Genomic DNA, 13078 nt, shown 5'->3' with positions numbered 1-13078 from the left:
CAAGGTCAATGAAGTACGGGAGCTAGAAGTGAATAGCGCAGAAGAGAAGCGGCTCGATTCTTGTGTACGTACGGCCAAATACCTTGCTGTTTTACGCAGGTATTACAACAAGAACGTTAAAGAGCAGTTCTTTGTGGTCGGGGACCTGGTCCTGAAGTGGAAGACGAACCAGGCTGGTGTCCATAAACTCGCTACCCCATGGGAGGGGCCCTTCGTGATCAAGGAAGTCACACGACCAACGTCTTACAGGTTAGCTCACCTGGACGGTACGGACGTACCAAACTCGTGGCACATCGACAAGCTTAGACGTTTCTATGCTTAACTACTAAGATATGTACTCCTCTTGTACTTTTGATTTACTTCAATAAAACTATTATGATTTCTTCGACCACTCTAATGTGTCACTTCGAATTTTATGGTTATTCTAACTTAGCCAGTAAAAGCCGACCACCACTCCTTCTATGGTTTTCGGAGCAGGCCCTATCTCTGGTTCCTCCCAACACGTGCATGGGATCCGCTCTCTACATTACGGGTGATCGGTAGGTCCCCCTTGGCTTGACTTGTCTGCGTCTACGTGTGCACAGGTCACGCACCTCACACTCCGACCACATGGCAAACTGGGGCCGCACAAACTTTTTCAGGATGATGTGTCGAGCAAAATGGTACAACTAAACAGAACGTTAACATGTTCTCACTTAGTTACACCAACATGAGTTGCAAGCTTAAATACGTTTTATACAAAGCAAACAAGCTTATGATGATATACAGTTACGCTATTACAAGCTTGCCTGAAGAGGCCTAAGTTTACAATAACACAACTATGTCCTCCTTCTACAGCTCTAAGCCTATTACATTGGCTGGTTGGGGCACGCGGCACCTACTGCTCGCTGCTCCCGATATCCTACTCGAGTCTCGGGGACTCTTGTGCTGGTCGAGCTGAAGGGGATGGCCCTGCCGATGCCTGGCTGGTCGAGACCGCAGGCTTTGTCGGTTGGCTTGCAACTGATGGCGTTCCTAGCTGACTTGTCGATGGCGTACCCTGTACAGGTGCTGTCCTGCCTCCACACAGGTTAATGTCGCCAATTATCTTTGACGATAAGTCTAGCTAGGCCATCCGAAGTTCCTCAGCCTTATCTGGGTTTACCTCCTTCGGGTATCCACCCTCCAGGCGCTTGAGATCGGTCAAGGGGTAGTGGGCATGCACCATGCTTAGCACATGTGCACCCGTGTACTCACCCGCCTCCTTCATGAACTCTTGGAACCATCCCCATGCTTTTATGCATCTCTCGACCAGTCCGAGCTGGGGCATCCTTGGCTCTTCTTCTGTGAGCGCCGGGTCGATAAGGTCGAGGACAGGCAAAATACCAGTTGCCACTTCCTGGCACCGGTTCTTCCATGTGTCCTGATCCTCGGTGGTCTCTAGGCATCGTGCCTTCCAGCCATCACGCTCTTTCATCACGGCTTCTACATGTTTCTTGGCATTGACTTTTAAAACTGCAAACCGTACAAGACATCAAAATGTAATGGCACGACAAGATAAGGTGGGCAACAGTATGAGAAAGGTGGTCTGGAATACTTACTTCTTAGTTCCTCCTTCATCTTGGTTGTGCGGTCCTAGAGTTGAGACTGGTCGTGCGCCAGTTTCTCGTTGTCCTCCTTCAGGCAACCACACTCGGCGGCTATTACTACCAACAATGCAACAATACATGTCATGCACTTGCTATGATAAAATGAAAACTTACTTGTTTTTTCCTGCTCTTTGTTACTGAGCTGGCCGACCAGGTTCTAGTTTTGTGCCTCTTGCTCTGTCCTCTCCTGGTCGGCAGCTTCAAGTTGGCAGCACAAGCATTCCACCTCGGTCGCCAGTTCTCTCTTGTTGGCCGTGATTCCCTCAATCTGGTCGAAGCACCTCTTTCGGTACTTTGCGGTCTTCATCAAGTCCTGCATATAAACAAGCTAAGTCAAACAGTTCAACTACATAGCAGGGTCAAGTGGTCAAGCCAAACATACCTGGACTTCTGTCACCAGATGTTTTGCCGCTCGTTCAACTTTTAGGGTCTCTTCGACCTCTAGGATTTCCTCATGCATAACCCACTCATCGTTTCGCCAGCGCGACACATATACATGTTGTCGCTTGTCTTGGGGGAGGCCCAGGATCTCTTCTACTTCATCCTCTTTGGCCTCTTGTTTAGGGGGCGGCGCTGGTCTAGAGTCTGTAGTCTCTGCGACCACTATGGCTTTCCCACGAGCCATAGCATCGGCAAGCGTGCTCTGTGCCAACTCCGGTTGCTGCTCCTTGGCTTGGTCTGGTTCCCTTGGCGCCAAGGTATCCACCTCAGCAGGGTTAGTGCTTGGAGCACTTGTACTTGGCTTGGCTCTCTTCTCGACCAACTGCTCGGGGACTATCGTCTGGCCGCTCGTCTGCTGAGGTTCCGGTGGAATTTCTTCTACAGGTTCCTCCATAGCTGGCTGCTGAGCAGTTCTTTTCGCCAGTACTGGCGAAGCCATGCCACACCTGGCTAGCTGGTCGAGATTTTCGGTGGACGCCGACCTAATATACCAGAGAAAAGTTCAGAAGACAATAGTATTCAATGCAAATTATAAGCATACATCAAGGTTACAGATACTTACAGCTTGGAAGCACGGAATGACATGGCAAAAGAGCGTCTCTTCGACCGCGCCTGCTCCATGTGCTCGGTGGTTTCCACCAGGTCTTTTTCCATGACCGGTACTAGCGCCGGGGTTTGGTGCTCGACACTTCCTCCGCTTGTCCTCTATGTCATAGTGGTCGGTGATGCGATCACTGCTGGCACAGAGGAGCCACCCTACTCTGTCGACTCCATTTGTCTCCTCCTTTTTCGAGGGATGAGTCGGAAGATGTCCGCATCCTCTGTTTCATTGTCTGAAAGGGGGAAGATGGCCTGACGATGTTTGTTGGCCACCGGATGCTTGCCAGCAGCCCTGGCCGTTGCCTCCTCCCCAACCCCGAGTACCGCCCAGTCGATGTCTTCGGTCCTAGCACTGGTCTGGGCGGTTGGGCCGGCAACTTGCGGCCAATCCACACCAGGGGGTGGAGACACGAACACTGCTGCCCGGTCACGACCATTGCTCTGGGAAACATAAAGGATTCAACATAGTCAAATTTTGTTACAACATAACTCCGCAGGTACAAGGAAGTATCATTTACCTTTGGGGGAGGTCGGGCTAGCTTGAAGGCATGCTCGATGTCGCTTAACCTGACATAATTGGGATCAGCTAAGTTGAATAGCTCCCCAATCCTGGCCTTGACTTCGATCTTGTCAAGCGCCTCTTTCCTGGTCCTCGTTGGATCTGTGCTCCCCTAGTATTCGTATCTAGGATGCACCCTCTTCTGGCAGGGCTAGATCCTTCAGCTGATGAAGTTCCTGACCACGCTTGGACCATCCAGCTTTCCCCACGGGATCATCCTGAGCAGTTCTACGATCTGCTCCAAGTTCTCAAGCTTCTCCGACCAGCTGTTCTTCTTCTCCGGAATCAACCCCATGTCGCATAGGGTGATCGTGTTTGGCTCTTCGCGGATGTAGAACCACTTCTTGTACCATTCATCCAGTGAGGTGTTCCAGGGGCAGTGCAAGTACTGGGCCTTCATACCATCATGAAGATTGAGGTATACGCCTCCGGCTATCTTTAAGCCGCCGCTCCCTTTCTTCCACAGACAGAACAGATGGCGAAAGAGGTTGAAATGGGGCTGGAAGCCACTATAGGCTTCGCAAAGATGGATGAAGGTGGAGACAAGAAGAATCGAGTTGGGATGCAGATTGCAAATCCCAATCTCATAATACAAGCAGAGCCCCTGAAGGAAAGGGTGAACTAGAACCCCAAAACCCCGCTTGAAGAAATCCTCAAAAACCACAATCTCACCTGGTTGTGGATCGGGGAAGCTTTCTCCTTCCGGTGCACGCCATCCTGCGAGTGCCTTGTTGTGGAGCACTCCCATGGCGATGAGGTCTTCGATGGTCTATTCATTGCTCCTAGACTTCCACCACTCCTTTGCCATGACTCCGCTTTTCTTCTAGGCATCTCTCTTCGCCATTAATCTGCCCTTGCTAAAGGGGTGGATGCAGTGGAGGGGGGATTGGTGATGATTTTTGGAGGAATAGGGTTCGGCAAGAGGAAGAAGAAGGTTGCGGCGGCGAATGACAATGGGGATTGGTAAAAAGTAACTTACCAGTTCTATATTATAAATAACCAAGAGCTCTGTCATTTCGTCCGCCCGAGATTCTTGGGAGACGTGTGCACACGCCGTAGATGGTTGTTTTCACAACCTCGAGATCTACGCCAATAAACGCGCCCCTTCGTTACCAGTGTACTCTTCGTTGGTAATGTGAGAGGGCCCACACTAACGCACCTCCATATAGGTGACAAGCGACTGTTTGCCAGAAAGAGCAAGAAAAAAGAGTGGCATGTTATATCCATCTACTTTTTTGACCAGACGTGTCAGATTAGACTTGACAGAGTAAGGAGATAAATAAATACACCAAATAATAATACATGCGGCGTTTGCTTTTTCGCTGCATGTCTTGTGCTCAATGATGGACCAGACCACTGCCGTGATTGAGGACTACCTAGACCACTGCCGTGCTCGGGGACTACCTAGACCACTGCCGTGCTCGGGGACTGCCTAGACCACTGCCGTGCTCGGGGACTGCTCCGACCACTGCCGTGCTCAGGGACTGCTCTGGCTACTAATGTGCTCGGGGACTGTCCTGGCCACTACTCAGAGATCGCTTTCCTTGGCTACATGTGATTTGTACTCACATATAGTTGAGAGACATTTATTTAGACCTTGCTACAAGGCTCATACTTCACCTTCCAGCAAGCTCGGGGACTACATCGGTACGATGCACCTGCCGGTGCATCTCGTATTGCCTGCACGACGATTGGATTCTTAGTTTTGATAGAAATTCTTTTAGACCCTGGCACCACATGCCTGCGTCACCTACTACCAGGCTCGGGGACTAAGTGGGCACACTTCACCTTGCGGTGAACGTGTTTATTTAATCGACCCTTATGCTTTGACTGATTGTAAGGATTACTATCGTGCTCGGGGATTGTCCCGACTACTGCTCGGAGACCGTTTTTCTCGGCTACATGTGATTTGTACTCACATACAGTTGAGAGACATCTATTTAGACCTTGCTACAAGGCTCATACTTCGCCTTCTAGCAAGCCCGGGGACAACATCAGTACGATGCACCTACCAGTGCATCTCGTATCGCATGTACGACAATTGGGTCCTCAACTTAACTGGTAATTCTTTTTAGACCCTGGCACCATGTGCCTACATCACCTACTGCTAGGCTCGGGGACTAAGTGGGCACACTTCACCTTGTGGTGAATGTGTTTGCTTTTTCGACCACTACATCTCTGATGATCAAGGATGCTACGCTTCAAGATTCACTTACATTTCTTTTCAGAAATACAAGTGGGCACACTTCACAGGATGGAAATCTTTTTCTTTTTTCTTAGAAGCACCATACATTCTTCGGACAACCTACTTCTACGGCGACAATGGTGGTCAGAGATGTCAAGGACTCAAGCCTTACTTGTCGGAGAAGGTAAAAATGGCGTGTCGTAGCATAATACATGGTGCTCGGGGACTAGCTGTGGGGGTATTAACCCCTATACCCTTATGGCTAGGCTTGGGCCAGCCCAGATCAGTGGGTCCGGTCCACCAAAAGACGACGCGTGGCTCGGCCAACCTGATCGAAGTCCTGCGCAAGGAGTCAAGGTAGATTTGGCGATCAAGCAAGATCCTGGTTGGTTAGAATAGGAATCCTTATCCAGCCACATATGGCAGTTGTAACTGGCTAGGATTAGTTTCCAGATCTATAACCCTACCCCCTAGACTATATAAGGCGGGAAGGGGACCCCTCTAAAAAACATCTCTCATTAACATATAGCAATACAATCAGACGCAGGACGTAGGTATTACACCTTCTTGACGGCCGAACCTGGATAAAACCTCGTGTCTGTCTTGCGTCACCATCTTGTTTAAGGCTTACGCATCTGTCTGCCAATAATCTACTACCTTGGGCATACCCCTAGGTAGACTGCCGACCATATTTCGTCGACACTAAGCGTGCGTCCTTCTATTCAATTTTATTAGCATTCAGTATTAGTTCATTAACTAACCATTCTATGTAAGCACATGTGCTACTTTCAAGCAGGTGGCAAGCAATCAGATTTCCTTTTACTATCTTTCATCTTCTAGTTCTTACTATGGTGCTAGATTGTAGATAAGTCATAATGACACGGCAGCAATCCGCGAATCAATGAGCCCAGCTGGGTACCCCGAAACACATGCCCCACTTGTACCCCAGGCACAAGTAGGACCAATCCACTACCCTCCTGTCATGAGGTCCAGGTCCCCATCCAAACTTGGACTCCAAGCCCCCGCCCCTAAGTCCTGGACTCAGTGCGGTGCTAGGACCTCCACCTAAAAACCACCCTGAAAGTCGGTCCAGAAAGAGCCGGAACCCATGACAAGAGAATAACAAGCCTTCCCTGCGCCCATACACAAGTATGTGCTCAGGATAATAAGTCTGTGACCTGCCTAGAGTCCAATGCAATGGCCGGTCCTTAACCGACACAGACAGGAAAAAAGTATAACCAAGCTATGCCCTGTTAGCCGCAGGACACAACCCATTACACCCACCATTACCCAAATCATATCCCTGCCCAGTCTCCATTTTTCAATCACATATATATTCCAAGTGATAATAATATAGTAACAACAATAATATATTTCCTATCTATCGCGAGTGACAGGCAATCACTCGACTTCTACTGGAGTCCTGTAGCATAGCAATCTACACGATCTTGTCATTCTAGTAAGACTCATAGGATAAAGATACATTTATGCAAGTGGGTTTCATTCCACTCCTTAAAACTTAGTGCACAAATATAATTTAAAGTGCAAAAAAGTAGGGATTACGCATCGGGGCTTGCCTGGGTAAAATATGACAAAAAGTTAGCATTCCATCTTGGCGACACGATCTCCAAGAGTACCATTTCACCAGCAACTCCCGATGACTCCACAATCCATCAACGTTCCTATTATGGTATGCAATGCGATGCAGAGATTATGCAACAGTTAATTAACAAGGCAACAACAACTCTTAAAGCAGAGTACATACTACGAACTAACAAACTTGCTCTAATGACTAACGTTCTAATCTACGCATCAACATCATCAAGAAATGTGTCATTTCCCAACGAGCGTTTTAGTTATACAATTCCAAGGTGTTTCGTTATTCCATTCTATCGATTTAATCTTTATTCGAAATAGGACATCATTATCTATCTAGCAAACTAATTATTCTGGAGCTATAGAAATTACAGTGAGCAGATAATAATATTAATACTTTACTGTAAAATTTTTAGGGTCAACACTATCACCATTTCCCCACAAAAATTCCCAAAAGTTCACATTTTAACAATATTAAACATTTTAAAATGATTAGAGCAACCTTAAAAATAGCACCAACTAGACGAACCAATACGCTAATAGATAGATCATGATTTTAGGAACTCAACGAAATTTGTTCCATAATTTTTGGACTCCTAAATAATTTTATCTTTAAATAACAAAATCAGCTCAGAATTTATTTTAGGAAATCTTCACTAATTCATTGGAAAAACAAAAAGAACACCGCGGCCCACTCAGCCCACGGCGAGCGCGGCCTCAGCGTGGCCCACAACCGGCGAGCGCGGCCCAGGTGCGTGCGGCACAAGGCGGGCAGACAGGCCATAGCCTAGGCAGGGGCAGGGCGCGCGCGTGGGCGCGAGGGGCCCAGGCGCAGCGACGATAGGCCGGCCTAGACGGGGCATGTGACCAGCGGCCCAGGCGGAACAATCAGCGGCCCAGCGACCGAAAGCGGCCAGCCCACGCGTGGACGAGCCCAGCGCGATGGCAAACTTGCATGAGGCCCCCTGAGTTTTCCTCAAATCAACCCATAATACCAAAGCACTATTCATGTGAGTCACGTATTTTACACGTAGAACCCTATCTTAGTTTCTATTCACCTTTCTCACCTTTTCTCCCTCCCCAAAAGAATAGCACAGAACAGAGGAGCACCAGATGGCGGTCAATCCCGACCGGGGAAGGCACGACGGTGGAGGGAAACCTGCCGATGAGGTGCACGGGAGCCCGCGAGATGTCAAGCTAGCCGCGGCAAGACCTGAGCCAGCCCTCGATAGCTTGCCGTGTGAATCGTGGTGGCGGGCATGCTAGCTACTATGGCGCGGGCCAGGCGGGCGGCGGCATGGGGCATCCAGGCACGGGTGGCTACTCAACGGTGGTGTGTGTACGCGGGGAGGAGTGCACGGGCAAGGCGGTGGCAGCCATGACCTGACGATGGGCAAGGCAGCCAGGCAGCGTGAGATGACGCAGCAATAGTGGCTGCGGCGCTGTGGGGGTGCAGCGGGGCCAGAAAAGGAGCACAGAAGGGCGGCGCTGGCAGGGCGGCTACTCAGCACCATGCAGGCATGGCGCGCTCGCGCACGCGATGGTGGCGGTGGAAGCGGCCATGGTGGGGCACGATGGTGGCGCGGCCACGGCAGGTGCTGTGGGGTAGCGAAAGGAGCCACAGGGTGTGAGGAAGACTGAGGCGAGGTGGAGCCACGTGCGGGCTTCGGTGAGAGGGAGGAGAGCGGCGGCATGGGGGTTGACGCAGCGCGGACACGAGGCAAGCGGCCACGACCGTGAAGTCGCACCGGCACTCAGCCTCGTCGACCCACGTGAGGAGCCCGTCCACGGACACGGCGGCCAGGGACGCGCGTACAGATGTAGCTCGAGCGCGTCCTAGCGCGGCAGTGGCAGCAGTAGCTTGGCCTCGGCGTGGACAAGAAGGAGTACAGGGAGAGGGAACAGCGGGGCGTGGGCACGACAGAGCAATAGCACGGTAAGGACGGTGCTGCATGTGCTCCTCTAGAAACAACGTGCACTACTGATCAAGCGATGGGGAGGGACGAAGCAACGAGAACAGCGATAGCAGCTTGGTGAGTAGGTGGGATGAACGGTCGAAAGCGAGCAGGGAGGGAGAAAGCAGCTCAGAAATTTCCTTTAAGACGCTCCCGAGCAAGGACGCGAGGGAGCACACTGCAGCCGAACACATGGGCATCGCGTGGCTTTGCTGGTTGTGTGCCTACGCGTGAGATGACGCGGCGCGGATGTGAACAGCGATACGTTGTTGGCAACTCCAAAAGATCTAAACCCTATTGACTTCCACCAGTAACATTTCACGCGATAACTCATACTTCATACCATGCCATGGAACAAAATATTAGGGTGTTATGTTATTATTTTGCGCAAAACAAATCACCACAAACAACGCTTTAAAATATAATTTCCGATTTTTACCATTGACACGAGAAGCTAGTCTTTAAATTTTAAATTCAATTTTTGAGCCGGCAAAAACCCTAGTTAACAATATTCGTTCTCCAAAACCAAAGTTGTGTTTTTCCTCTACACAACTTGTACTTCAATTTTTACTTAAGTACCAATTACAAGTCATACTCTATTTTTGTTTATAAAAAATGTTTTTCGTGCCAAACGATTAAAACTACCCATCTATTTCCTTGTCGGGATTTTTATTAACACCTATATACGAGTTTTAACTCTAACACCCGAGAAACCAGCCTTGATAATTTCTCTTAGGCCTTAATCTAGGTGCTAAGCAAGCTCGTAACACCAGAGGTGTTAAAGAGAGTGAGCTAGAGCTGGCCATAGGGCTTAAATAGAAGCCCACATGAAATAGAACCGTTGGGCTCCTCACTGCCTGCTTTCATGGGGCGACCAGACACGCATGTCCAACTAACCGGATGCACGGTCTCCAGCATCCGATCGCTAGATGTCGTCCATGTGTCCCCCGCGTTCAACGTCATCAGCATGATCTCCACGGTCAGATTCACCCACGCCAGCGCCCAAGTGATGACCGACGCATAGCTGACAAGACCGGATGTGCCGGTGCCAGCCCTGCCCGCGCACACGTGCCCATGCCACCAAGCACTGACCGGACACACCGGTCACTTCACCTGACACTGCGCCACCTCACATTAGATCACTTCTAGAGAGGGTCTAGAGCATCAAAAACATGACCGAACGTGTCCGCTGGACCCTGACCGGACGCAGGCCAGCGTCCGGTCCTCACACACCACGTGCACCACCTTACATCAGTGTACGTCAGCCTTCACCAATTATCCTTATTGGAAGTCTAAGATGACAACATACATCAAGTCAAACAATAGAAAGGTGTGAAAGGTGGTAGAGACCAAGATTGAGATAGCCGATCCAGAGACTCCCACCGTCGTCGAAGAGGTGCTTCTCCAAAACAATGGCATTACTCTTAGTGCCATTCATGATGCATTAGAAGAGGGAACATTTGAGCAAATCAAGAACATTGAGATGGCTCATGAGGCATGGAAGAAGTTAGAGGAATCATTTGAGGGCACACAAGCGGTGAAGGGTGCCAAGGCATATATCCTTAAGGAGAAGTTTGCTAGCTTTAAGATGAAGGAAGATGAGAGTGTGCCAGAGATGTTCCATAGGCGTTAAGTGCTTGTCAATGATCTCAAAGCACTTGAAGAAGAGGTGAAGGACAAGGACTTCTCCCATAAGTTCTTCAGATGCTTGCCATCAAGGTTTGGCACATTCGTCACTATTCTAGTGAGGAGTGGTTTGAACACCAGGACACCAAACCTAGTGTTGGGTGATGTGATGACCGATGACACATATAGAGATGATGAGAAGGAAGAGAAGAAGGAGAAGAAAGATGAGAAGAAGGATGAGAAGAAGAAGAGTGTGGTATTCAAGGCCACATCATCCAAGGGCAAGGGAAAGCAAGAATCAGCAAGTGAAGATGAAGACTCAAGCTTTGATGAGTTTGATGATGAGAAGATGGCTCTCTTTGTGTAGAGATTTGGCAAATTTATGGTGAAGAAGGGCTATCATGCTAGAAGGAAGAAGTCATCATCCAAGAGCAAGGATGAAGCAAGAAGGCGCTTCAAGTGTAGTAGCAAAGATCATCTTGTTGCTTAATGCCCCTACAATAGTGAAAATAAAGATGATGATAAAGGTAAGAAGAAGGATAAGAAGGAGAAGAAGGACAAGATGACCTTCAAGAAGAAGAAAGGTGGTTCATATGTGGTCACTTGGGATAGTGATGCTTTCTCAAGTGATGATGATGATGTGATGATGACAAGACCACCAAGAAAAAGGCCCTTGCAAGCATTGCCATAAATGAGAAGCCTTATCTCTTTGACACTCCATCGACTTGCTTTATGAACAAGGCCACTAAGGTACAAACTTATAATGATGGATGTGATGAGGAACATGATAATGAAAGTGAAAGTGATGATGATGATGAACCCACTAAAGATGAACTAATTGACATGTTAGAAGATGCTAAAGAATATTTTGACATCAAGAGAAGGGAATGCAAAGGCTTGCGTAAGGAACTAAAAGCCCTTAAGCAAGCCTTTGATGAGCTCAATGCATCTCATGAGAGTCTAAAGGAAGAACATGAGGAGGCTCACAAAAAGCTTGAAAAAGCTCATTCCACTCTTGTTGACCAAAATGAGAGGGTAATTGTAACATGTGACATAGGCTTAACATGTGACATAATTGATGAATCATTCTATAAGCCTATTGTTGTTGTTCCCACTAACCCTTCTTATAGCACATCCACTTCTACCTCATCTAGTAGTGATGGTTTCACTTATGATGCCTCACTAATGGTTGAGAATGAGACCCTCAAGAAGGAGGTAAATAAGCTCACTCGCGCCTTAGGCAATGCCTATGGTGGTGAGGCCGCTTGCTAAAGTGCTTTGGTAGCCAAAGGTTTTCTCTCAACAAATAGGTATTGGGCTATACCCCCAAGAAAGGCAAGGCAGCATTTGCTCCTCACAAGACTAGTTTTATGAAGAACAATGGTCGGTTTTTGCAATAGATGTAAACAAGTTGGGCATGTAGAGCAATATTGTAAGAATAAGAACAAGCAACCAAATGTATCCTCAATTAAGTTTGATTCTTGTTACGTGCTTATCAAGGGTGTAAATAGAGTGAAGGTTAAGTTTGTTGGTACACCAATTGTGGGCTCAAAAAAGAAAGTCATTTGAGTGCCAAAGAGCTTAGTAACTAACCTTCAAGGACCCAAGCAAGTTTGGGTACCTAAAAAGAATTGATTTTATTTTGTAGGTCAATTATAAAGCCAAAGGAAGGCATTGTGTTCTTGATAGTGGGTGCACTCAACACATGACCAGTGGTGCAAGAATGTTCAACTCAATCAACACCAATGATAGCAATGTGTATGATAGTATCATATTTGGTGACAATGGCAAATGCAAGGTAAAAGGGCTTGATAAGATTGCAGTATCCAATGACTTGAGCATATCTAATGTGTTGCTAGTAGAGAGCTTCAACTTCAATTTGCTATCCATGGCTCAATTGTGTGATCTTGGATTCAAATGCATATTTGGAGTAGATGATGTAGAGATCATAAGTGTAGATGGCTCTAATTTGATCTTTAAAGGTTTAGATATGAGAATCTATACTTGGTTGATTTCAATACTAGTGAAGCTCAATTGTCAACATGCTTGTTCACTAAGTCTAGCATAGGTTGATTATGGCATAGAAGGCTTGGTCATGTTGGAATGAAATAATTGAATAGATTGATTAAGCATGATCTAGTTAGAGGCTTGAAAGATGTGGTATTTGAGAAGGACAAACTTTGTAGCTCTTGTCAAGCCAACAAACAAGTTGAAAACACCCATCCTAAGAAGAGCATAATGAGCACTAGCAATTCTTTTTAGTAGACAAGAGTGATGTGTTTGCAACATTCAAATTATTTTTCAAGGGCATACACAATAAGTTTGAGACAACCATCAAGAGAGTTAAAAGTGACAATGATAGTGAGTTCAAGAACACTAGAATTGATGAGTTATGTGATGATTTTAGAATTAGACATCAATTCTCAACCAAGTACACTCGACAATCAAATGGCCTTGTTGAGAGGAAGAATAGAACCTTGATTGACAT

The 13078-nt window shown here is 47.7% G+C and overlaps 1 protein-coding gene across 1 annotated transcript; it reads left to right on the top strand.

The window, feature by feature from the left end:
• Window positions 1–8549: 8549 nt before the first annotated feature.
• LOC136468874 (uncharacterized) lies at window positions 8550–10957 on the top strand. The gene is made up of 2 exons (XM_066467282.1): window positions 8550–8604; window positions 10620–10957. The coding sequence occupies exons 1-2, from the start codon at window positions 8550–8552 to the stop codon at window positions 10955–10957; spliced, it is 393 nt and encodes a 130-aa protein (XP_066323379.1).
• Window positions 10958–13078: the final 2121 nt, after the last annotated feature.

Source organism: Miscanthus floridulus, chromosome 8 (assembly GCF_019320115.1).
Source record: "Miscanthus floridulus cultivar M001 chromosome 8, ASM1932011v1, whole genome shotgun sequence".
Lineage (NCBI taxonomy): Eukaryota > Viridiplantae > Streptophyta > Magnoliopsida > Poales > Poaceae > Miscanthus > Miscanthus floridulus.
This window is presented reverse-complemented; position numbering and strand designations above follow the sequence as displayed.